Source organism: Hemiscyllium ocellatum, chromosome 18 (assembly GCF_020745735.1).
Source record: "Hemiscyllium ocellatum isolate sHemOce1 chromosome 18, sHemOce1.pat.X.cur, whole genome shotgun sequence".
In the NCBI taxonomy this organism is placed as follows: domain Eukaryota; kingdom Metazoa; phylum Chordata; class Chondrichthyes; order Orectolobiformes; family Hemiscylliidae; genus Hemiscyllium; species Hemiscyllium ocellatum.
Genome location: NC_083418.1, coordinates 10435414 through 10462635, shown reverse-complemented (window position 1 = coordinate 10462635; position 27222 = coordinate 10435414). Strand labels below are relative to the sequence as shown.

Here is a 27222-nt window from a genome sequence, read left to right as displayed (position 1 = left end):
CCACACCCCTCAGTGGGGACAGTAATGTGTAGAGCACATCTGAGCAGCAAGTGATATATAAATCACACCTCAAGCATGGACAGTGACACATATGAACCAGGCCCAAGTGGGCAGTGAAATATAAACCACACCCCGAACACTGACAGGGATATATAAACTACCCCCTGATCAAGGACAGTGATATATAAACCACACCCTGATCAGGCACACCCCAAACAGGGACAGTGAGGTATAAACCGCACCCCAAACAGGGACAGTGGTGTACAAACATCACCCTGAGTGAGGACAGTGGTGTATAAACCACACCGAGTGAGCACAGTGGCATATAAACCACACCCTGAGCTGGGACAGTGGTGTATAAACCACACCCTGAGCGAGGACAGTGGTGTATAAGCCACACCCTGAGTGAGGACAGTGGTGTATAAGCCACACCCTGAGTGAGGACAGTGGTGTATAAACCACACCCTGAGCTGGGGCAATGGTGTATAAACCACACCCTGAGAGAGGACAGTCAATATATAAACCACACCCTCAGCTGGGGCGGTGATGTCTAAACCACACCCTGAGTGAGGACAGTGGTGTATAAACCACACCCTGAGTGAGGACAGTGGTGTATAAACCACACCCTGAGTGAGGACAGTGGTGTATAAACCACACCCTGAGTGAGGACAGTGGTGTATAAACCACACCCTGAGCTGGGACAGTGATATATAAATTGTGTCTCGGATGGCAGCCAGTCGAGGGTGGGCCGTGACTGTTGTGGAACAGAAACATGACACGAAATGAACTTGGTACACACCATGGACCCAGAGTCAGAACAAAGACATCGAGACCACTGTTTATAAAAAAAAGGTTTTTATTGATGTTATGTACAAATGTACAGCACAGATATGAATCTGTAAAGGTGGATTAGCTCACAGCACGTATGCAATCACTTTAGTACATGAATTAATTTGTCGCTCAAATCTTTAAAAAAAATGTTCGCTGCATACAGACCACTAAATCTATTGCTCATGCACCAAGCTGTTCACAGATCCAGTATCTCAGTCACACTGATTTACACTAATAAACAGTTCTTGTAGAAATGTAGAAAAATAGTTTACACAAACAGTAAAAAAAAAACCCTCAAAACATTAAGAACTTGAAGCCAGTTTTCTCCTCTTCAGTCTCTCTCTCCAGTCTTCTGGCAGTGCTTCAAAGTTAGCATTCTTCTCAGCCTGGCCACTACAGGAACAAACATACACACCACACGGTCACGGAGATGTCAAGGACCAGAGCCACGATACTGGGAGACATCAGAGATCAGGGACAGGGCAGGATCACTGGGTGATATCAGGGACAGAGCATGATCACTGCGTGATATCAGGGATCAGGGACAGGGCATGATCATTGGGAGATATCAGGAATCCGGGACAGAGCAGGATCACTGGGAGATAGCACGGATCAGGGTCAGAGCAGGATCACTGGGTGATATCAGGGATCAGCAACACAGCAGGATCACTGGATGATATAATGGATAAGGGACAGTGCAAGATCATTGGGAGACGTCACGCATTAGGGACAGAGCAGGATCACTGGGTGATATCAGGGATCAGGGACACTGACCACTGGGTGAGATCAGGGATAGGGCATGATCACTGGGAGATATCAGGGATGGAGCAGGATCACTGGGCGATATCAGGGATCAGGGACACGGCATGATCACTGGGTGATATCCGGGATCAGGTACAGGGCATGATCACTGGGAGATATCAGGGACAGAGCAGGATCATTGGATGATATCACGGATCAGGGACAGAGCAGGATCACTGGGTTATATCAGGGATCATGGGCACGGCATGATCACTGGGTGATATCAGGGACACGGCATGATCACTGGGTGATATCAGGGGTCAGGGACAGAGCAGGATCACTGGGCGATATCACGGATAAGGGACACTTTATGATCACTGGGTGATATCAGGGATCAGGTAGCGAGCATGATCATTGGCTGATATCACGGATCAGGGATAAGGCAGGATCACTGGGTGATATCAGGGATCAAGGACACAGCAGGATCACTGGGTGATATCACGGAGCAGGGACAGGGCATAATCACTGGGTGATATCAGGGATCAGGGACAGAGCATGATCATTGGGTGATATCACGGATCAGGGACCGAGCAGGATCACTGGGAGATATCACGGATCAGGGACAGAGCATGATCATTGGGTGATATCAGGGATCAGGGACAGAGCAAGATCACTCGGTGAGATTAGGGATCAGGGACACGGATTGATCACTGGGTGAGATCAGGGATCAGGGACAGGGCATAATCACTGGGTGATATCACGGAGCAGGGACAGAGGATGATCACTAGGCGATATCAGGGATCAGGGACAGAGCAGGATTACTGGGTTTTATCAGGGGTCAGGGACATGGCACGATCACTGGGTGACATCACGGATCAGGGACACGGGAGTATCACTGGGTATTATCAGGGATCAAGGGCACAGCATGCTCACTAGGTGATATCATGGATCAGGGACAGAGCTTGATCACTGGGTGATATCAGGGACAGAGCTTGATCACTGGGTGACATCAGGGGTCAGTGACACGGCACGATCACTGGGTGATATCACGGACGAGGGACAGAGCAAGATCACTGGGTGATATCAGGGACAGGGTATGATCACTGGGCGATATCACAGATTAGGGACAGAGCACGATCACGGGGTGATATCACGGATCAGGAACCGAGCAGGATCACTGGGAGATATCAAGATCGCTGGGTGATATCAGAGATCAGGGACAGAGCAGGATTACTAGGAGATTTAACGGATCAGGGACAGAGCAGGATCACTGGGTGATATCAGGGACAGAGCATGATCACTGGGTGATATCAGGGATCAGGGACATGGCAGGATCACTGGGTGATATCACGGATCAGGAACAGAACAGGATCACTGGGTGATATCACGGATCAGGGACATGGCATGATCACTGGGTGATATCACGGAGCAGGGACAGAGCATGATCACTGGGTGATATCAGGGATCAGGGACAGAGCAGGATCACTGGGAGATATCAGGGATCAGGGACAGAGCAGGATCACTGGGAGATATCACGGATCAGGGACAGAGGTTGATCTCTGGGTGATATCATGGATCAGGGACACAGCATGATCACTGGATGCTATCACGGATCAGGGACACAGCAGAATCATTGGGCGATATCCTAGATCAGGGACAGAGCAGGATTACTGGGTTATATCAGGGGTTATGGACAGAGCAGGATTACAGGGTTATATCAGGGGTCAGGGACACGGCACGATCACTGGATGACATTACAGATAGGGGACACAGCATGTTCACTGGGTGATATCAGGGATCAGGGACAGTGCAGGATCACTGGGTGATATCAGGGGTCAGGGACAGTGCAGGATCACTGGGTGATATCAGGGATCTGGGACACGGCAGGTTCACTGGATGATATAATGGATCAGGGACAGAGCAAGATCACTGGGAGACATCACACATTAGGGACAGAGCAGGATCATTGGGTGATATCAGGGATCAGGGACACGGCATGATCACTGGGTGATATCAGGGATCAGGGACAGAGCAGGATTACTGGGTTATATCAGGGGTCAGGGACACGGTATGACGACTGGGTGATATTACGGATCAGGGAGAGAGTATGATCACTGGGCGATATCACAGATCAAGGACAGAGCAGGATCACTGGGTGATATCATGGATCAGGATTACTGGGCGATATCAGAGATCAGGGACATGGCTTGATCATAGAGATATCAGGGATCAGGGACAGGGCATGATCATTGGGTGATATCATGGGTCATGGACAGAGCAGAATCACTGGGTGATATCCCAGATCAGGGACAGAGCATGATCTGTGTGTGATATCGCGGATCAGGGACACAGCATGATCATTGGGTGATATCCAGGATCAGATACAGAGCATGATCGCTGGATCATATCACGGATCAGGGACACAGCAGGATCACTGGGTAATATCAGGGGTCAGGGACACGGTACGATTGCTGGATCATATCACGGATCAGGGACAGAGCAGGATCTCAGGATGATATAAGGAACATGGCACGATCACTGGGAGATATCAGGGATCAGGGACAGGGCATGATCATTGGGTGATATCATGGGTCATGGACAGAGCATGATCACTGGGTGATATCAGGGATCAGGGACACTGATTGATCACTGGGTGAGATCAGGGATCAGGGACAGAGCAGGACCACTGGGTGATATGATGGATGAGGGACACGGCATGATCATTGGGTGATATCACGGATCTGGGACAGAGCAGAATCACTGGGAGATATCAGAGATCAGGGACAGTGCAGAATCACTGGGTGATATCACGGATCAGGATTACTGGGTGATATCAGGGGTCAGGGACACGGCACGATCACTGGGAGATATCAGGGACAGGGCATGATCATTGGGTGATATCATGGGTCATGGACAGAGCAGGATTACTTACTGGGTTATATCACGGAGGGGGGACACGGCATGATCACTGGGTGATGTCAGGGATCAGGGACAGAGCATGATCACTGGGTGATGTCAGGGATCAGGGACAGGGCATGATCACTGGGAGATACCATGGGTCATGGACAGAGCAGAATTACTGGGTGATATCAGGTGTCAGGGACAGAACAAGATCACTGGGAGTTATCATGGATGAGGGACAGAGCAAGATCACTGGGTGATATCAGGGATCAGGGACAGGGCATGATCACTGGGTGATCTCAGATCAGGGACACGGCATGATCTTTGGGTGATATCATGGATCAGGGACAGAGCAAGATCACTGGGTGATATCACAGATCAGGGACAGAGCAGGATCACTGGGTGATATCACGGAACAGAGACAAGGCATGATCATTGGGCGATATCAGAGATCAGGGACACAGCTTGATCACAGAGATATCAGGGATCAGGGACTTGGCATGATCACTGGGTGATATTACGGACCAGGGACGGAGGAGGATCACTGGGTGATATCAGGGATCGGGACAGGGCATGATCGCTGGGTGACATCACGGATCATGGACAGGGCAGCCTTGTTAACTTTTGTCTATCCAGTAGTCTATCCAATACTCTGCTGTATCCATTTTTGAACCCTTTCAGTAATTAGGTTCCCTCCTCTGTCATCATGGTGAGTTGCTACCTCTCTTTGGTGAAGGTAGATCCAAAGTACTTGTTTAACACCTCAGCCATGGTTCTGGCCCCCAGGCGTAAATTTCCTTTTTGTTCACAAATTGGCCGTAACGCACCTTTTTATTCCCACGCTTGCACTATTTATATGGTCAGAGAAGTCTTTATGTTGGCTGCTAGTCTATTATCAGAATTCCTCATTGTTTCTGTTTGATTTTTCACCTCCCCATGCCCCTTTAATACGTCTCTTAGTTCACACTGGTACTCTGTGACCCTGGCCTTCAGCCTACTTTCACTCTATCTTCTTTGTCACCCAGGCTCCTCTGGGTTTGTTTGCTCCATCTTTCCCATTTGAGTACATCTCATCGGTACTCAAGCTATCGCCTCACTGAAAGCAGCCCACTGTTTAATTACTGGTTTTCCTCCAACCTCTTGTTTAAGTCAATTCTGCTCAGCTCTGTTCTTGCCCACTGAAGTCCACTCTCTGCTAAATGATTAGCCTCACTCTAATTTTTAAAAATTGCCTTTGATGCCATACACTGCCTAACTCCTAAAGACTGAAGCTCTCTTTGTGACTAATTTGCTACTTCCAAAGAAAAGCACCTCGACACACTCTGATGCCTCTGGACTGTGAGTGTTCAGATACTAAGACAGCACTCTGTTGTACCACAGTCATTGTAGTCAACTGCAAAATGGTCAGCATTGACTCTGTGCCCATTTTCCCACCTGACTTTAGAATAATCCTACAACCTGTAAACACCACATTGACTGGCTGAGGGGTTTGGAGCTGAAAATGTATCGCTGGAAAAGCGCAGGTCAGGCAGCATCCAAGGAACAGGAAATTCGACGTTTCGGGCATAAGCCCTTTATGCCCGAAACGTCGAATTTCCTGTTCCTTGGATGTTGCCTGACCTGCTGCGCTTTTCCAGCAACACATTTTCAGCTCTGATCTCCAGCATCTGCAGACCTCACTTCCTCCCTGAGGGGTCTGGACCAAATTAGACTAGTTTTCAAACAACCCAGCTTTTCTCCCGAGCCTGGAGAAATTCTAGGAATTTCTTTTTTGTTTTAAACACATTTTTAAATATTAATCAGCTCAAACGACTGAGAAACTTCCATGCCAATTTGAATCCTTAAAACTTGTAAGTTCAACAAAAGTGGACCACATTGCATTATAAATGCCAAGTGATGGCTGCCTTCGGAATCCGGATTTCAGAAGCATTCTACTGCAGAGTAGCCAAACGGTATGAAATACAGACCAGAAAGCGGTGCTCAGACCACAACCTGGTTGGACATAATATTGCATGGGGAAGTAGCCCAAAGGGCTAAATGGCCAGTTCCTGTTACTCAGTTCTACATTCTCCCATGTAAGTTAGTTGAGGAGCTGAATGCTGAAAGGACACCCAGAGTGAATGCTACAGCCAGGAATTCAGTACGAGAGGGGAAGACCCAGACATTACTGGGGGAGTCACATCTAGCTCAAAGATGGGTCATTCTCAGCTTTGAACATGGGCCAGGAGGCTGTTAAAAGGTGTAGTCCTCCCTGCCACCCTCCAAAGGACTCTCCCCATGGCCTTCAGGTGGCGACGTAGCGCACAGCACTCACCTGAGAAGCTGCTGCTGCTTCCATTCCTCAATTCGCTTTTGAGCCAGAATCGCTCTCTGTTCATCCTCACTGGAGCTCGAGTGCTCATCATCATCTAACTCCCGCTGAATGCTCTGCCACTTCTTCACCAATGATGGCATCTTCATTTTGCTTTTCTTATTCTGAAAGAGGAAAGTTTAGGAGTGAGGAACCCTGAATACAGCTATACAATGGGGCCAACTCTGATCAAGGCTAGCTCAAGGTAGCAACTAGCAAGTTACTTCACTGATTTCTCCTCCCAGGTCATACTGAGGTCAATTGTATAATGTACTAATGCCCCAGCTTCATGTCAATGAGGCATGGGCCTTAAGATTGCTATGATCTGATGACGCAGTAAACAGGTAAGTAGAGGTCGAGGCATGATGGTCACCATTCCAGATTTAACTTTGGTTAATTTTACTTGCTCTGCCTATGACAGGGACATTTTATACAGTTGGGATGTTACATGATTCAGTGCAGTGACTTGGGTGGCATGGTGGCTCAGTGGTTACCACTGCTGCTGCCTCACAGCTCACGGTTGCCTCACCCTCAGGTGATTGTGTAAATTCCTCAATCCTCCCTGTGCCCGTGTGGGTTTGCTCCGGTTTCCTCCCACAGTCCAAAGATGTGCAGGTTAGCTGGATTGGCCATACTAAATTGTTCATGGTATCCAGGTTAGCAATGGGAAATGCAGGGTTACAAGGGTAGTAGTGTGATACTCTGCGGAGGGCTCGATGGGGTTGAATGGCCTGCTCCCACACTTTAGTGATTCTATGATTATGGGGATGCTGTTGCCGTCTGAGCATTTAAGCAGGTAGCTTTGGGGACTGAGGGGAAAACAGCTTAGATTACTTAGCGTGGAAACAGGCCCTTCGGCCCAACAAGTCCACACCGACCCGTCGAAGTGAAATCCACCCATACCCTTACATTTGCCCCTTACCTAACACTACGGGCAATTTAGCATGGCCAATTCACCTGACCTGCACGTCTTTGGACTGTGGGAGGAAACCAGAGCACCCGGAGGAAACCCACGCAGACACGGGGAGAACGTGCAAACTCCACACAGTCAGTCGCCTGAGTCGGGAATTGAACCCGCAGTGAGACAGCAGTGCTAACCACTGTGCCACCATGCCGCCCACGATGTAAATGAGCTTGATGTAAATGAACACTTCAGAAAACAACTCAAATGTACCAATTCCACAGAGGCAAATTGATCAACAAGAGTTTCAAACGTTATGAAGAGCAACAAGGAAAACAAGTTGCAATTGAATCAGTCATGTTCTTGCTGACTGACACAACAATTTCAAAGGGCTGAATCGTTTACTGATAAGATCTTCACTGAGTTGTGGACAGTGAGGTGTTAAAGTTACATCAGTCTCCTCAGGGTAGCCTGTGTATTTGGATGTAGGGAAGTGGATGGCAAAACTACACAAGGAAGGATCTGTAGCAGAAGCCAAAGGGCAGATGGCAGCAACACTGCTCAATATTAAGCTTGCATACTACATCAGCAACAACAAATCCTTTCAAGTCCTTCAACGGATAGGTGCTGACAGGGGTTCGGAGAGAATGAAACTGATGTTGGGAAAATCTATCTGCTCTCCACTAATTATCTGTGGCCCCCATTCATTGAACTGAGACAGACAAGCAGACCGGGAGCTGCACCTTGTCTTTCTTCACTTTTCTGTTCTTTTCCACTGCTTGAGTCACCGTGTTAGTTGGCAGCACTTCTGGCACCTTAGGGAGTGGTGGGTTTGCCTGGGCAACTGGTACTTGGCGTTGAGGAATATGATGCGGCGTCTGCACTGGTCTGGTCAGAATGGGCAATAGAGGGGGTGTTGGTGCAGGTACAGGCTGGTGCATTGGACGAATGGGTACCATTGTGGCCAGCATCTGGGGACCTGCAGTTCAACAAAAATGGAAAGCAGCAATCTGTCAGCATAATTATTAACTTTGCAATACTTTGATCCCCTAAAGTGGGATTAAATAAAGCTCCCGGCTGAATTACATCAACCACTGTGCTCAATGCCCTGACGCTGCGCACTCAGCACCTCTGCCCACTTGTCATTTACACAGACTGTGTCCCATGCAGCCACCCCCCTGTCATGCCCACTTACCATCTCTGCCACAGTGAAAATACTTACTAGAAACCACCGTGCAATGTGCCAGTCCCTAATAACAATCACAAACCAGCATGCAGCTGTTTTACCTGCAATCATGGCTGACTGAGTGTACAGGACAGGACTGCTCCCAATGGTGATGTTCCGAGGTACAGGTGCAGCTGTCAGCAGGGCCGCCTTCCTCTTGTTGCCTCTTGCAGCCTGGCATGAAGCTGGTAAGTTCATACTTGTGTTCGAAGCAGAGTTACTCTGAAAAGGATGATGATCAGTTCCATGTTTATTAGCATTGCTGAGACTTCACTTGTTCAACTTACAGGCACAATCTTAGCTGAGTGATAGCTGCTTGAAGGAGTCTACCAATAAAAAAAAAGTACCTAATATAGAAGATACAACACAGAATAGCACAGCATAGGAACAGGCCCTTTAGCCTACCAATTCTGTGCTGACCATGGGGCAGCATGGTGGCTCAGTGGTTAGCACTGCTGCCTCACAGTGCCAGAGACCAGGGTTCGATTCCAGCCTCGGGTAACTGTCTGTGTGGAGTTTGCACATTCCCCCCTGTGTCTGCGTGGGTTTTCTCCAGGTTCTCCCACAGTCCAAAGATGTGCAGGTTAGGTGAATTGGCCATGCTAAATTGACATAGTGTAAGGTGGATTAGTCAGGAGTATATGTAGGGCAGGGGAATGGGTCTGGGTAGGTTACTCTTCGGAGGGTCGCTTTGGATTTGAAGGGCCTGTTTCCATACTGTAGGGAATTTAATCAGGATGCTATTCTAAACTAACCCCATCTGCCTGCACATGGTCTGTATCCCTTTATTCTCTGCCTGCTCATGTGCCTGTCTGAATGCCCTTAAATGTTGCTATCAAATCTGCTTTTACCAACTCCCCTGATAGAGCGTTAGGTGCCTGGAACGCACTTTGGCAAAACATTTGCTCACACATCTCCATTAAACCTTCCTCCCCAAATACGCCACATGGAATGGAGTAACAGAACCTGTGAGGATAGTCTATGTCTGACTCTCAAATCCATTACAATGATTTTCTTTGGCCAGATAGAGCCCAGTTCAAGACAGCTAATGTTCCTTTGTCTGCAGAATAGCATGTAAGCTGTTCTGAGGTCGTGGGTTGCTCTGATGTAATCAAACAAAGCTCGAGGAGAATAAAGGAAACTGAGAAGAGGGGAGGCCCACTCAAGAACAAAGAAGGTGACTTTTGCATGGAGCCAACCACGGAGAGTCAAGTCCTTAATGAGTACTTTGCACCAGTATTCACCAAGGAGAACTCTGGGAATGTCAATATTAAAGTGGTGGTATTAAGTTTCTTGAAGAACATTAAGGTAGATTAGTTATAGAGCCCGACGGGATTTATCCCAGGCTACTGAAGGAGGCAAGGGAAGAGATTACTGGGGTCTTGACAGAGATCACTGGATCCTCTTTAGCCACAGGGAAGGTTACAGAAGACTGAAGAACAGCCAATGCTGTTCCTTCGTTCAAGACGGGCAACAGGGATAATCCAGGAAATTATAGGCCAGTGAGCCTTACATCAGCAGTCGGAAAATTAGAGGGATCTTGGTGTCCATGTACACAGATCTCTGAAAGTTGCCACCCAGGTAAATAGTGCTGTGAAGAAGGCATATGGCGTACCTGGCTTTATTGGTAGAGGAATTGAGTTCCGGAGTCCTGAGGTCATGTTGCAGTTGTATAAGACTCTGGTGCGGCCTCATCTGGAGTATTGTGTGCAGTTTTGGTTGCCATACTATAGGAAGGATGTGGAGGCATTGGAACGGACGCAGAGGAGGTTTACCAGGATGTTGCCTGGCATGGTAGGAAGATCGTATGAGGAAAGGCTGAGGCACTTGGGGCTGTTCTCATTGGAGAAAAGAAGGTTTAGGGGAGATTTGATAGAGGTGTACAAGATGATTAGGGGTTTAGATAGGGTCGACAGTGAGAACCTTTTTCCGCTAATGGAGTCAGCTGTTACTAGGGGACACAGCTTTAAATTAAGGGGTGGTAGGTATAGGACAGATGTTAGGGGTAGATTCTTTACTCAGCGGGTTGTGAGTTCATGGATGCCCTGCCAGTAGCAGTGGTGGACTCTCCCTCTTTATGGGCATTTAAGCGGGCATTGGATAAGCATATGGAGGTTATTGGGCTAGTGTAGGTTAGGTAGGCTTCGGTATGCGCAACATCGAGGGTCGAAGGGCCTGTACTGCGCTGTATTTTTCTACGTTCCATATTGGAGAAGATTATTAGGGATAGCATTTATTTGCATTTGGAGAAGAATGGACTTATTAGGGACAGTCAGTGTGGCTTTACACAGTGGAGGTCTTGCCTTACAAACATGATCGAGTTTTCTGAGGAAGTGACGAAGATGACTGATGAGGGCAGAGGATGCTGTCTCCATGGACTTTGGTAAAGCATTTGACAAGTCTCTTATAATAGGCTGATCCAGAAGATGAAGTCACATGGGATCCCTGGTGAGTTAGCAAGTTGGGCACAAAACTGGTTTGGTTATAAAAGACAGAGGGCAGTGTGGAGGGGTGCTTCTGCTGACTGGAGATATGTAATCAGCCGTGTTCTACAAGGATCAATGCTGGGACATCTGCTGTTTGTAATATATTACAATGACTTGAACAAAAATGGGGTTGTTCTGATTACCAAGTTTGCAGATGGTGGAGCTATGGATAATGACGAAGTTAGGATACAGAATGTTGGGCAGAGAAATGGCAGATGGATTTGGATCTAGATAACAGTGAAGTGGTGGATTTGGGAGGTCAAATGCAGAAGGAAAGTATACCGTAAATGGCATGAACCTTTGGAACATTCATTTAGTGAAACCTTGAGGTCGAAGACCGTAGCTCCTTGAAAGTGGCACCAATCGTTCATGAGGTGGTGAAGTCAGTGTATGGTATATTTTCCTTCCCCAGTTCAGGCGCTGAGTATAAAGTTGGAAAATCATATTGTAGCTGTTGCCTGGATAGCAGTATATTAGCTATATAGAGAGGTTGGACAAACTCTTATTTGTTTTTGCTGAAGCATTGGAGGCTGAGGGGTGGCCTGATAGAAGTATATAAAATTATGAGCGGCACTGAATAGAGTGGATAGTCAGAGTCTTTGCCCCAAGGAGGAAATGTCAAATACAAGGGGACATAGGTGAGAGGGGGAAACACTTAAAGGAGATGTGCAAGGAGTGTTTTTTCCACACAGCATGGTGCAGGTCGTTCTGCTATAAAGTAGACAGTTGCATTCCTCTGTAACCTCACGCTGTAGTAAATGAGCTGTGGAGAATCACTACAGAAAATCACGCTGTAGTAGATGCGTGATAGAAAAATCGCTCAGTAGAAAGTTCGTGTTATCCAATGTCCACAATTCGTCAGTCACGTTAATGCCAATTTGAAAAGCAGGATGATCTATAGGTGTCTGGAATGTGCTGCCCGGGAAGGGGCAAAAGCAGAGACAATAGTAGTGTTTAGGAGGTACTTACCTGAACAGGCAGGGAGTACAGGAAGACAGAACATGTGGTGGCAGATGGGATTAGTGCAGAAGGGTATCATTCTGTTTTAGCTATTAACCAATGCAGCCTTCAGAGGAAGAGGTACAATTTTTTTTTCAATAAACACTGCAATTCTACCTTCTTTACTGCTGGAGGTTGAACTACTGTCACTGGAATGATGTTAAGAAGGGATCTTTCCAAACAATCTTCTTCTGTTCCCGGTGCTGGTGGCTCCTTACTCTCCACTTCCATCTCCACTTCCTGTATATCCCCATCATCACTGGGAGGAGGCGGCGGTGGTGGTGGTGGTGGCGGTGGCGGTGGGGGAGGAGAGGAAGGTGGAGGTGGAGGCGGAGGAGGAAGATCCAATGGGAGAGGAGGAAGAGGAGGGAGAGGAGGTTGGGCACTGCTTTTTACAGCAGTGTTATTTGGCTGACAAACTGCAACCTGGCTGGCACATAGCTCTGTATGCATCGTACCTGAATGCAAGAGGAAACAGTTACACTGCAAAGAAGTAACTATAGGAAGAGCACAATTACTGTATGAGTCACTCCATCCTAGAATACCAGCAACCAACCGGGCTTGGCGTCCACAGACAGAATCATCCTAAATTCCAAATACACAACCCATGTTCCAACCTACACAACACGGCGTTTCCACACTTCCTCAAAAATCATCACTCCCTACGACACATTTCCAATTCAGAATTATAACATCTGGATTTCACTTGGAAGCAGTGGGGAAACTTTGCATGAAAATTGAAAAACTACTTTTAAAATGAGCTCCAGATCTCATCACACAGATGCTGTGTTATTCCATATCTACAAGGAATTGGACCACGGTACCACTGACATGGGCAAGTCCATTGCTTTACACAATATATATTTACACACACAAAAAAACAGTTCCGAAGCGGTTCTGGTACTTAGCTTTGTAGCTGCTCATGTACTGAAACATAAAGGCAGCGCGGTGGCTCAGTGGTTAGCACTGCTGCCTCACAGCACTAGCAACCTGGATTCGATTCCAACCTTGGGTGACTGTCCACGTGGAGTTTACACATTCGCTCAGTGTCTGTGTGGGTTTCCTCTGGGTGCTCCGGTTTCCTCCCACAATTCAAAGATGTGCAGGTCAGGTGAATTGGCCATGCTAAATTGCCCGTAGTGTTAGGTAAGGGGTGAATTGGCCATGATAAATTGCCGATAGAGTTCAGGAATGTGTGGGTTAGGTGTATTAGCCAGGGGTAAACATAGAATTGTAGGGGAATGGATCTGGGTGGGATGTTCTTCGGTGGGTCAGCATAGATTAGTTTGGGTTAAATGGCCTGTTTCCACCCTGCAGGGATTCTATGGTTCTGAAGGAATTCTATCATGCACAACCAATGATGTGGGTCGAGATGTTTTGAGACACACAATAAAAGGGCAGGGGAAAAAAAAGTAGAGAGCCAGTACAGATTAAAAAAAAAAGCATAACACTGCTGCAGTAAGGTACTTTGACAATAGTGGTCCCTGGGACTTGTTGCACACTATCTGGAGGGTGGCTACATGTATTTTCAGACTTTGTACAGCTCATTAACTATTCACAAAATCTTATTGCTAAAACACCGATTCACACAATGCAGAGATTGCTAAAAAGATATGTTTATGGGGTAGTGTGAAGTAACTTCTTGAACCACAGCAGCCTATTTGGTGCAGAGACACCCACAGTACCAACAGGGAGGGAATTCTCGGATTTTGATCCCAACAAGCGAGAAATGGTAATATACTTCCAAGTCAAAATGGTGGAAGTTGTGGATTTGAAGTGTGCTGTTGCAATAGCTTGGCGAGTTCTTACAATCCATCCTGTAGATGGTCCACACTGCTGCCAGTGTGTTGGTGGCAAAGCAAGGAAACATTGAAGGTGGTGAATGGGGTGCCAACCCAGCAGGTTACTTGGTCCTGGATGGCATCAAGCTTGAGTGTCATTGGAGCTGTACTTACGCTGGCAAGTGGGGAACATTCCATTACACTCTTGACTTGTGCCTTTTTGATGGTGGTTAGGCTTTGGGGAGTCAAGGACGTGAGTTATTCACTACAGGATTCTGATTGGCTCTGGTGGCTATATTAAATAACATGAGTAGTCCAGATCAGTCTCCTGTCAATGGTAACCCCCAGGATTATTGATAGTGGGGGATTCAGCGATGGTGAAGGCATTGAATGTCATGGGGAGATGGCTAGATTCTTTCCTATCTGCCACACAGTTATTGCCTGGCACATGATAAGCAAGTGACGTTCATGCTATACATCGGTCCAAGCCTGGATATTGCCCAGGCCTTGTTACATTAGACATGAGCTGTTTCAGTATCTAAGGAGGTACGGATTGTATACAACACTGTGCAACCATCAGTGAACATTCCACTTCTGAATTATAATGGAGAAAGCTCAGTGATGAAGCAGCTGAAGGTATTAGAGCTCAGGTCACTCTCCTGGGGAACTCGAACTCTTGCACTGAAGTGGCAGGGTCTTTAACTTTGAGCCAGAACATCCAAGTTCAAGCCTACTTGCTCCAGAGAATATCTATTAGGAAGACCTCTTGCAGCGATCTCCTACCGTTGAGAATACAGATATCCAGCAGGTTGATAGCAGCATCCTCGTTGCTTCCAGAGACCATGTAGGTCCAGAGATCTTCCATAAACCAGCATTTCAGTCACAGATCTAAACCTGACACTCAACAGAAGGACCCATTCTCTTGGAGGGAGGACTGAAGGTGGCATGGGCACAGAATTCACTGTGTCGGGGAACCTCAATGTCCATCACCAAGACTGCTTCCACTATTGCCCGAGCCCTAAAGGATAAGCTGCTACACAGTGGGCAGCTAGTGAAAGAACGAGAAAGATGGAAAACTCTACTTGACCTCATTCTCACCGAGGTACCCGTCATGGATGCACCTTTACTTGTGAATTCATGGATTGTGGGCATCACTGGATAGGCCAGGATTTATTGCCAATTCCTAACTACACCAGGAAGATTATAAGTCAACCACATTGCTGTGGGTCTCGAGTCACATGTAAGCCAGATCAGGTAAAGGACAGATTTTCTTACCTAAAGGATATTAGTGATAGGTTTTTAATGACAATTGACGATGACTTGGTCGCCATTAACATTTTATTCCAGACTTTTACATAATTCAAGTTTAACCATCTGCCATAGCGGGATTTGAACTCATGTCCCGAGAACATTAGCCTGAGTTTCTGGATTACTAGCCCAGTGAGTGACATGGTCTCTCAGCTGCCACCTCCCCTGTCCATTACTGTAATGGTAGGAGGGATCACCGCATGTGAAGGATGCCGCCCATCTCATTTCATGGCAGACTTAAAGCCAGGCCATCAACAGGACTGCATTCAACCACAACCCATAAACCTCAAGGCCGGGAATATCCCCAATCTATCATTACTGTCAAACCTGGTTCAATGCAAAATGCAGGAAAGTATACCAGGAACAAGACCAAATACCGCTAAAAAAGGAGGTTTCAACCTGGTTAATCTACAACACAGAACCATTTGCAAGGCAAACAGAGAGAGCTGAGCAATTCCACAGTCAACAGATGAGATCTACGCTCTGCAGTACTACCCCATGTTAAGTCATGAATGATGGTGAATTATTAGACAACCAACAGGAATAAAATTCTTCACAAGTGCCCAAGTAGATGATCCATCACTATTCACTTGCTGTGGTCACCAACATTACAGATGTCAGTCCTATGACAAGTCGACTCACTGCATGTGACATGAAGGAGCGGCTGAAGACAAAGGCCAATGGACCTGAGGGCATTCCAGCAAGACTGAAGACTGACATTCCAGACAAGCTGTGTCTCTAGTCAAGTTGTTTCAGCTACAACCTTGGCATCTAACCGGCAACCTGGAACATTGCTAGGTATGCTCTGGCCACAAACAGCAGGACAAAGCCAACCAAGCTCAAGGCAGAGATACAGATGACAGCAAAACCCCATACCTGTCGGATCACCTATTGAGGCAGTCATTTCTTTCACTGGAGCGTTGGGAGAGAACACGCTCTTGCCAGCATTCAGGCTCGAGGCACACTCAGCCGTTTCATCCTCCTCATCCACATCAGGGAACTCCCACTGTGACTGGCCCGTCTGCTCATTGAGATAGAAATAGCGCCGGTGCTCCCTACGGCGTGACAGAAAGGACACACTTAGTTTGGGGGCAGCTGCGGGCACACCCTGCCAGAGGTGGAAAAAAAAAGTTTTTTTTGTCATTAGGAGGTTTCAAACCTCTTGCTCCTAGCTGACTAGGAAAAGCAGAGGTTAATGAAAACCTCACTATTCAATTTTGGTTTGTATTTTAAATTAATATTTTGTGCCTTTTAAAAAATTTGGCCCAATTATCATTGTTTTTGGTGTGAGAAAATTGTTGCCTGATAACGGTGGCATTGAGCAGGGTGTCTGATGGGTAACTCAGACATCCGCATTAATCTAGAAGCAAACAAGGAAGGAATTGATGCAAAAAATATTCTTCAAGCTGAAAAATAAAACAGTAATTTTTATATATGTATTAAAACACATTTACATATTTAACTGATACAGGAAACTGTAGTAAGAGAAAAGAAAATAATTCTGACCTGAGCTTCCGGCAATAATCTTGGTCTTCTCTCGTAGCTGCTGCTGGAGGCACTGTCCCTCTTTCTCTTGTGCAGTCGGCTCAGGAATTCCATCTCAGAAATTTCCAGCAAAGCGCAGACATTTCTTGCATGCGCATTCTCTCTCCCGCCCCTTTCCCCTTTATTGTTAATCCCTTACTCAACACAATTATATGAGCAGTCTATCTGTTCAACTTCAACAATCAAACCTCAGCAAGAGAAATGGCCAAATTTTGAGGATTACATTTTAGGCTGGTCCAATGATTTTGGTTTTGCTTTTAGGATTTGTATACATGCGGGTTCATTACCAAATTAGCAGTGAGCTGGCAGTCTGCAACTACTGTTGCCACGTCGTCATGTGGAGATGGGGAGGGGAGGTCACAGTTCGGTTGTCACGTGTCAAAGGTGAAAGGTGAAAAAGTAGAAGAGTGCGTACCTGTCCCAATGGCAGGACCAGCCTTTTGGGGATGCATTAGATTCATAGTGTTTAATCTGTAAATCAGCTTCCTGCAGTTTACGTTTCAGGTATTGGCCATTCAATGCTCCTTCTCGCCAGTCTGATATTCGAGTCTGAAACCCAAGACAGACATAATGGAATCACAGAGATGGACAAAGCAGCTCTCTCTGAACATGTCAAACAGCAATTCAGACTCCGTGTGGAATGAACAGTCAAGTCTCAAACCTCAATCTGGAGCAGCAGGAAGTGGAAGTTGGAGATAGAGTGCCTGTTAATTCCCAGGAATTCCAGTTTACTGGAGAGTGTGTTTGCCAATTCAGCGATCTGAAACTAAGAAGAGCATGAGTCAGCATTAATGTTCGAATATTTGCAGCTACCCACCCACGACCATCTCATCACACAATAAGCCAGGCGACAATCAGGGCAGTTAAACTATAGGGCAGCTATACTGCCAGCACAGTCTGGACTTTGGCCTTCTCACCTTTAGTTCACCCCGGTCATCCTTCTCTTCTGGTGGTAGCTTTGGTGCAGCTACTTGCTTTTCTGCAGGTCCTTCAAGATCCATGTCACTCTCCTCAGGATCAACGCCCGGCTTTTCAGGAACTGCAGAGAGAAGTCAGATGGTGGGGAGTGGAATTGTGAAGCAGGAGCATAGACGAGGAGGCTTTAGAAATCATTCAATTCTCTGCTATATTAAAGTCACACACAACACTCAACCACTTTCTTTCAAACCAAGCCCTTCTTGCCTAAACCTATAACAATCAGCCAAGCTGTAACTGTCAAAACGACTGCTATATTGTGATTCCTGCTTAATTTTCTGCTGGTTTCAGGAGCAGAGTGAAATTAGTCCACTGTCTTGACTCATATCTAATGGGCAAAGTGGAAAAAGGTTTTAGTTAGTGCGAATCATTGTTTGATCGTTAGAGCCATAAAAATTGGTATGAAAGCATAATCTCTCATACTCATTTATACTTTTAAACGAAGCTTTCACAGGATACAGGGTGTTGCTGACCTATGCCAACATTTCTTGCAATTACCCAATTACACTCAAGGAGGATAGCTGAATCCAAGGTGCTATTAGGAAGGGGCTTACTCATTAATTGCCCCTTGCCCTGAGAGTATCTGATTGTGGCAAGCTCCTTCTAAATGGTCTGATATGAAGAAACTGTGATCATTTCACTTTGAATCAGGCCAAAAATGTTAAAGGCTGGATACGTTAAACAATACAGCACTGTTGTGGCACCTTTACAGAAATAACAGGACCAGGAGTTGCGAAGGTGACCATAAATGCTGCTGGACACAAACCTGAGCTGGTTTATGAATGTCTGTATTTGCCACAGCTTGCTAGCCCGGTATTGTCCCATCTAGAGGGCGTACACAGCGACAAATGAAAGCACACTATATTGCTAGGGCAGCAAGGTGGACAGTTGGTGGGGTTTATGAATGCGGCCTTGCAGTGCTAACCACATTTGGGAGCAAGAGGCCTAGCTTCGTAGCCTGATCGGGGCAGGACTCTTGGAAAGAAGTTTCTCCAACCACTTACCAGTTTCAGGACGGTGTGCTTCCTCTGGGGTGGTTTCATGCTCCAGGTTATCCGAAGTATGGCTGGCAGACTCGGGACTGAAGGTACGAACCAGTGCCTGCCACTTCCCTTTCCTGTGGACATGTTTGCTGTTCTCAGACACCTGCCCCTCCTGTGCTAATGTCTGGCTGCAATCAGAGCGAGGGCTAGAGCCAGTCAAACTGGCATCGCCCTCCTCCAGTGCACGCAACTCTGCCTGTAAGCACAGGGTACAAATTATGACCATTGATATAAAAAAGCAATTACAACAAAGTTATGCAAAGCAACATTTGCTATCACTAATTTTTGTGGAAGTTGTCCACGATGACCAGCTGCGAAACTGAAAGATCATCTTCAGTGTCACTTCTCACTCTGGTAGACTTTAGCATGCAGGCAAGCTCACTTTTATTCTGGGCAAAATTGGGACAAGATTGATTATCGATGTATTGAAATATGCTTCTGTACACTTGACCCTGCCAGATGTCCAGTCCCAGCAACCAGTCCATAATCTCATTGCAGATCAATTATTTCATTCCAAATTAAAACAAAGCGTAAACACTGGCTGATCCTCAGTGGCATCATTCACTGTATTGAGAGTAACACTTCAACCTCTAATGTTCTATTATGGTACACCATACACTACTCTGCTGTAAATCAGAGAACTTCTTCTTTACTAAGTGGTTTCAAATCAATACGCAATTGATTGAGGATTACAAATGGTAGTTTAATTTTGCCAAGCATAAACAATTCAATTTCTTTTTAAATTACGACAATTGGCATCAATTCAACAGAATCAAAGTTCACCTTTTTCCTCTCCAGTACCAATTCCAATTCCCGGGTATACTCCTCCTCCTCTTCTTTCTCCACAGCCTCCTCTTCCTCTGTGCTCTCCAGGCCAATGTTCAAACTTGGACGATCCTCTTGAGCTGCTTCTTGTGCAGGTACGACGCTGCTGTTCTTGTTACTGTCCTCCTCAGCACCTTCTTCCTCCTGGCAAATTATTTTCTTCCGCCACTTCTCCTCAGCCTTCTTCACCTCCTCAGGGATGAGTGGAGCCAACAGAGACGCAGCCACACCAGAACGTTCCTCCTTCTCGCTGGCCAGTGCAAACACGCTCTCGTTAACTTCCTTTGGAAGCAGAAAATCGCAGGTTGGTGACATGACACACAAAGGAACCAGAACGGCCGCAATTCAAAGTTACCTGGACATCAGTGGCCCCACCGAAATAAATGCAGGCTTCCGCACAAGATTTTATTTTTGTTGCCCCTTTGCCCTGCAGAAAAGCAACAGGTATCACCTTATTTCACCCCTACCTTCTTCTTCAGGTTTCTGCCATCTGGCTTTGTCACAGTTTGGTCATGGTGATAGACGCCTGTGTGCTGATAACTACTCTCCACCTCGCCAGCGGACAGGGTCATGGAGCTGAAAGACAACACATGGTAACGCGTGTTTCCTCACGGCACTGTTCAAACATTCTGTGGCAACACACCTTGCCTGAACTGGATGATCTTGCTAACCCCTTTTAAGAGCCACTGTCAAACCCATACTGCTGCACATCGTGAAAAGGCTGTTCATCCTCTACATATTATATAGGTAGTCCTGACATAATCCGATTCTGTGGTTTCAATGTGCAAGTTATCTCAGTTATTTAAAATGTTGGCTTGAACCCACTTGGAGTATATCAAGAATGGATTGGCCTTACAGAGATGGAGTACAGATTCACAGAATTAAACCATGATGAAGAGAATCTAATTCTGTGGGTGGGTTGCAGACTACGCTTGCAGTCTCATGAATACAGAGATCAAGGGCAATCCAATTGACAAGTTTAAAATGATGAAAGTGAAAGGATAAATTCTTTGCTTTGATCAAGGAACACCAGAATGAAGAGACAGAATCTTAAAATTGGAGGTGGGGTGGTGTGATGCTAAAAAGTCTTTCCCCCAGAGTTCCTTCTGCCTACACAAAAACAAACAAACTGGGCTCAATTGAAAATCAATTCAGAAAACAGAGCAAGTAAATGACCAACTAAGCTGCAACATCCTTAAGGGGCTGAACGGTTTACTCCCATTATGTTCGGAGTGGAAATGGTCAAAAACCTCATCTGTCAGAAGCCACACAGCTATAATAAAGAAGAAATTCAACCTTCCATAGCTTTGCTGTAAATAAATCCAACTGTATACCTAGTCAGCATATTGCTCCTAAATACAGGATGCGAAACTTAAAACTGGAGCTTTGTGACTGCAGACAGTGAGTAATCAAGGCACTGGGGTGGTGGCTCTTCCATTGAAGGTATAAGACAGGACTTCTCGAAGTGATGGCTGGAAACCCAAGTGGAGGCATGAGCTGTAAACTTGTGGGCCTGCGAAACCTGAAGCAGTCATGGCTGCCAGCTTGCATGGGTCAAGTTACACAGGCATGCTCCTACTCTAACCTCTCACTGGGGGGTGGGGGGGCAGCGTGACAATCTTCAAGCTAATTGAAAGGGTGCATTGAAGTGTTGTGACTCTCACTATCGAACCAAAACCTCTCTTGTTGATTGCCTTTGCAAACAAAAATTTTGTTTAATCTCACACTTTGCTCTTCGGGTTTATTTACCGACTGTAAATTAATTTAAATTTTGCTGACACCAATTTTCGTTTCTTTCACCCCCCCCCACCATCTTGAATACCTTCCTATAAACTTACAGACAAATTCTGTGATATCCCAAAAATCAACCCTAAAGCACCACCTTGGTGGTGAGCATACTGTCTTAACGGCTAGCCTTCAAAAACAACTGACTTGTAGTAAATACAAAGTAAATATTCCTCTCTGAAGGCAATGGCACAAATCTTAGGCAACGACTCCCAGAACTGCATAGATAAGGAGTGTTAGGCAAACGTGAGGACTGCAGATGCTGGAAAGCAGCGTCTAGATCAGAGTGGTGCTTGAAAAGCACAGCAGCACAGGCAGCATCTGAGGAGCAGGAAAATCAACATTTCGGGCAAAAGCCCTTCATCAGGAATGGAGGCAGGTAGCCTCCAGAGACAAATGTGGGGTGTGGGGGGGGGGGGGGGGGGGGGGGGGGTGCTGGAGTGAAGTGGATAGGTGGGAAGGGAGATTGGCAGGTTGGACAGGTCATGAGGACAGTGCTGAGCTAGAAGTTAGGAACTGGGGTAAGGGGGGGGGGGAATGAGGAAACCGGTGAAGTCTCCTGCTCCTCGGATGCTGTGCTTTTCCAGCATCACTTTAATCGAGATAAAGGAGTGTTGCCTTTCTACTTGTACCAATGACAACACCTGTTGCACCATCTTTTGAAGGAAACTGTGGACACATGTTTTTACTAGGCATTTTACTAAAAACGTCACTGCTCTCAGGTGCGACTCACTCTACTACAATTATGGCCCACAGATGCCCCCTGCTACTCACCCACCTCAGCACATCGTAAGTGAAAGGTAAAACTTAAAGCCACCCTAGTCCCACAGAACCATAGCGTTTCTCCCTCATGAGAAAGAAGGACAATGGTTGGTGGTTTAACTTGAGAGCCACCACATCTCAAGCAAAGAGGGTGGTTGAGAAAATGGGATCTTCATGGGAATTTAATCTGCATTGCAAATCAGCTGTTCCACCAATTGAGCAAACTGATCTCAAGAACAACATAAATATCAGCAGGCCATATAATCCTTAAAGCCTATTCCAGATTCAAGTTGATCATAATCTAGAAATAAAATCCACTTACTGCTCCAGCAAAATTCCATCAGCATCTAATCTTAATTGCAGCATGCTCATCAGATGAACAGTCAGAATTTTCAAAGCTTCACAAATGACCAAAGACATTTCTTGTGTGTTCAAAATGGCTGACCCCTCCAGAGAATAAAGGCCCACCTGATCATTCTTTCCAAATTTCAGGAGCCAACCTAGTGAATCTTTGTTCCCTCTCTAAGGCAAGTCTATCCTCCCTTTGATTAACAGACCAAAACTAGACACAGTACTCCTGGTCTGGTCCTAAATAATTGCAGCAAGGCTAACACTTTCTGTTAAAGACCAATAGCCCACTCGTAAATATTGGACAAATCTTTGCCAAGTCTGTAACCGCAATTCATGGACATGAATCCCCACTTTTCTCAGAATACCAACATTTATATACCCAGAGTGGATAAGTTCATATCTCCACATTATCTCCTCGTCTACCAGAAATCCCAACAACTTAACCAGTGTCTTTATGGCCCTGTCAGTAATAATTCTGCACCCAGTTTTATATCAACAAACTTATATATACAGTCTTTAATTTTGCCCTCTGCCCAAATGGAAACGTTTCATTATTTTATAGACCATCAGGTCACCCCTCAGCCTTCTCTTTGTTACCTCATGATCTAGATGATGTGTACTACTAGGAGGATTTTACACAGCACGATGAAATGTGAGCCCCTCCTTGCGACACTGTCTTGAGACCCTTCTCCATCCATTACTCTTGAACGGTGCATACATAGAATGGATAATCTTGGATTACCGTATAAAATTGGACATCATAACTTTTTCACACACTCTCCTTTGGGTCAACAGGGCATCAGGATCAGTGTTTAAAAGAAAATAGCAAAATCAGAACATTAGTGAGTGACTTACTTTTAATGGTGGTTGGAAAATATGAATGATAAATTGGAAATATAAACTCAGCTCATGTAATTACAGGATTTAAAAGCTCAGCTATGATGTACAAGGTGGAATTGTCTTGTAATGTCTTCACTCTGGAATTCTGATTGCCTTTATTAAAATATTAATCTCTCCAGCATATTAGCACTTAAGGTTTTACACATTGAAGAGGGACCTGATTATGCTCACACCAGTGCCAACTGTAATAGGCCACAATGAAACAACTCTCATCCTAAAGTCAACCAATGAGCCTGAATACCTCTCTTGACCATTTTCTACCTCTCGCTATTTAGTCACTTCCCTCACTGAAATTCAAGAGGAGGACGAGAAACAAGCCACTGTAGTGTTAAAGGAAATTATCCAACCCTTTAGGCTCAGTTGACTCCAGCAAAATAAAAGAAGTCGTAAATAACAGGTTGCATTGTAATACTTAACCTACAGCCTCCATGCAACCCGCAGAACGCTAATCGATTACCTTCTGCATCGTCTCAATAGTAAACGGGTACAGAGGGAGAGGCAAGATCACCACTTGCACTATACAGCGACGAGCCACTGGTCGTATCACAACCTACTCTTGTGCAAATCGGTTGCTGGGCCCCCTGGCGAGACAGCCCTTCACATTTCACACTGCTAGGAGCGGAGACATCGCACATGGTTTCTTTGGTTAGAATCAGTGTAATATCAGCACTATATTTCAAGTTGTGGTCCCTTCCCAGCTTCAATCCCTTACTCCTCTTGTTAAGTACTCACATGCTTGTCTGTCTTTGTTTCAATGCCCTCAATTTGGGCCATGTGTTTTGCTACTGCTGCATCTTCTCCATTACCGTGGTAAACTTTCTCTCATGGAAAAACACAAACGGATGTAAACAACTGTCAAATGTGCATTTCCAACCATTCCACATGACTAAAAACACTCTGGATTCCATGTGTCCAATCATGACATGGGATAAAACATCACAGAATTACAGGATTGGGTGGATGCAAAAGAATGCTCTTTCAGCTGAGCGTTAACTCGTAATCGCTGCAGTTTGCCCAATGCAGGGAGAAGTCAGTGCCATGGAGATGCCTCAAATCGTCCTACACAATACAGTGCACAACATGGCCATCACCCTTGGTCAACATCACCAATGTGGGTGTAGTTGTGGGGGAAGGAGATGCACTTTACACCAAGTGCCAATTTTAAAGCTTTTCTTTAATTTAAAAATAAGGTTAATGCAATTCTATACTGTATAACACAAAGCATCCAACAATTGAGATCATTCCATTTTGTGTTGACAAATAACATTACACAAGATACAGCACTGGAATGCTTCTTAGGTGGTGTGCTGCCAGAGTACATTGTAGTTAAGCACCTACCTGTGTTGGTAATGGAGCCCTTGGAGTTGAGCAGCCAGGTAGAGGGGCAGCTCCCATGTCACTTCATTAGTTTGAACATTCCAATAATAGTAGCAGCCAGTATTCTCATCCCACACCTCCTGCCAGTCACCCATATCCACATTAACTGTTCAGAGAGAGACAACAGCAGAGTCATTACAGCTACACATGAAGCATAAACACATCTACATGCAAGCATACAGTCCTCCAGGAGGGGGAGTGGTGTTGACTTAGGGGTAGCAAATTAGTTAGGAGACCTAGGGAACATACTCCAGTAAGTAGTATATAACTGATAATGTCTCCCAAACATCTGTAATGGAGTTTCAGATGTTTACTGAAATTATTAATGATTTGTATGAAGGAATAAAGAACACCAAATTAAGTGGCACAGTAAGCGTGTACACGGGAGCATAAAGTTGCAAACGGTCATTCATAGATTAAGTTTCTGGGTGAAACTTGCATGATGGCATTTTGTATTTAGGGGAGTTATTGGCCTAGTGATATTATCACTGGACTGTTAATCCAAAAGAACCAGGTAACATTCTGGAGACCCAGGTTTGAAATATGGTGAAGTTCGAATTTAAAAAAATAAATCTAAATTAATGAATCCATTGTCAATTGTCTGGAAAAAACCCACCTGGTTCACTAACATCCTTTAAGGAAGGAAAGTGCCGTCCTTATCTGATCAGGCCTACATGCAACTCCAGACCCACAGCAATGCAACTGACCCTTAACGGCCCTCTGGGCAATTAGGGCTGGGCAATAAATACTGGCCTAACCAATAACACCCGCGTCTCACAAATTAATTTAAAAAAATGGGAAATCATAGGATTCGTGTAAGATGTATTCTTCATGTAGTTTCCTAAATGTACCATAGGAACTACACAGTTGAGAGGTTTAAAGATCCAAATGTAAAAATACTAAAAACTAGTGGCTAGACACAAAGGTGAAGGTAAAAGGCTCCTGAAATGTTAGCCTTTAGTTCAAAGCAATTGGATTACAAAAGGTATGCCCCATTAAACACTACATGGAATATTGTATTCAATTTATAACGCATACACTAAGGTGGTTATATTGACCTTGGAGGGGTCCTATCCAGATTCACCAATGCTACTATAGACTGAAGTAGTTGAACTGAAGTCATTTAGTGCAGGTTTGCATTCCCTCATACATAGATTACTGAAAGGTGGTGCTAAACATATTTCAAGAATTTGATTAGGGTAGTCAGAACAAAATCTCTCCCTCTCTTAACAGTAGGGAGCACTTTTCTACATTTGCACACAATACCAACCTGGCTGGTAGAATGCAGAAATCCTTCAGTGTGATTTAGGCAAGGTGAGTGAGAGGGTAAATGCATGGCAGATGATGAACATTGTGGATAAATGTGAGGCTATCCACATTAGGCAGCAAAATCAGGGAAGTGATCTGAATGACAGAAGTTTGGGGAAGGAGGAGGTGCAATACTATGGGCTTGTACACCAGTTGCTGAAAGCAAACATGCAGGAGCAGCAGGCAGTGAAGAAAGCAAATGGTATTGGCAATCATAGCAAGAGCATTTGAGTATGGAGGAAGAAGGTCTTCTTGCAATTGTACAGGACTTTGGTGAGTCAACGCCTGGACCATTGTGTGGAGCTTTGACATTCTTACCTGAGGATGTCATTCTGATTATAGACAGAGTATAATGAATGTTTATCATACTGATTCCTAGGAAAGCAAGACTGATGTATGAAGAGAGATTGGTTTGGTTAGAACTAACGGTGTCTTCAATTGATGAATGTCTGACTTACGAACACTCATACTTACAAAGAAATCCTATACAGGAGTTTAATTTCAAAAGTCTGACATACGAACATTTCCTGTACTTATAAGCAGCGTCTTGCATTTTATTCCAAATTGTGCACAAATCAACTTGCGAACGGACTCAAAACCGTATCTCGTTAGCAATCTGGAGACTGCTTGTATATTCACTGGAGTTTAGAAGCATGGGCGAGGGGGATCTAATTGAAATTCATAAAATTCTCACAAAACTTGACAGGGTAAATGCAGGAAGGATGTGACTGATGACTCTGGGAGTCCTGAACAGGGCTCACAGTCTAAGGGATACAGGGTAGGCCATTCAGGACCAAGGGAATCCTTTCACCCAGAGAGTAGTGAACT

The 27222-nt window shown here is 45.5% G+C and overlaps 1 protein-coding gene across 2 annotated transcripts in view; it reads right to left on the bottom strand.

Moving 5' to 3' along the window:
* Positions 1-858: 858 nt before the first annotated feature.
* fnbp4 (formin binding protein 4) overlaps positions 859-27222 on the bottom strand; it is a 44112-nt gene continuing 17748 nt past the window's right edge. For both annotated transcript variants that reach the window (XM_060838691.1, XM_060838692.1), the window contains 13 exons: positions 25048-25192; positions 20379-20487; positions 19870-20193; positions 19048-19282; positions 17986-18107; positions 17730-17834; positions 17484-17617; positions 16400-16578; positions 12552-12892; positions 9012-9171; positions 8468-8703; positions 6788-6948; positions 859-1224 (listed from right to left, as the gene is read on the bottom strand). In XM_060838691.1, coding sequence (XP_060694674.1) covers positions 1134-1224; positions 6788-6948; positions 8468-8703; positions 9012-9171; positions 12552-12892; positions 16400-16578; positions 17484-17617; positions 17730-17834; positions 17986-18107; positions 19048-19282; positions 19870-20193; positions 20379-20487; positions 25048-25192 — 2342 coding nt within the window. In that variant the 3' untranslated portion in view covers positions 859-1133. The remainder of the gene's footprint in view (positions 1225-6787; positions 6949-8467; positions 8704-9011; positions 9172-12551; positions 12893-16399; positions 16579-17483; positions 17618-17729; positions 17835-17985; positions 18108-19047; positions 19283-19869; positions 20194-20378; positions 20488-25047; positions 25193-27222) is intronic.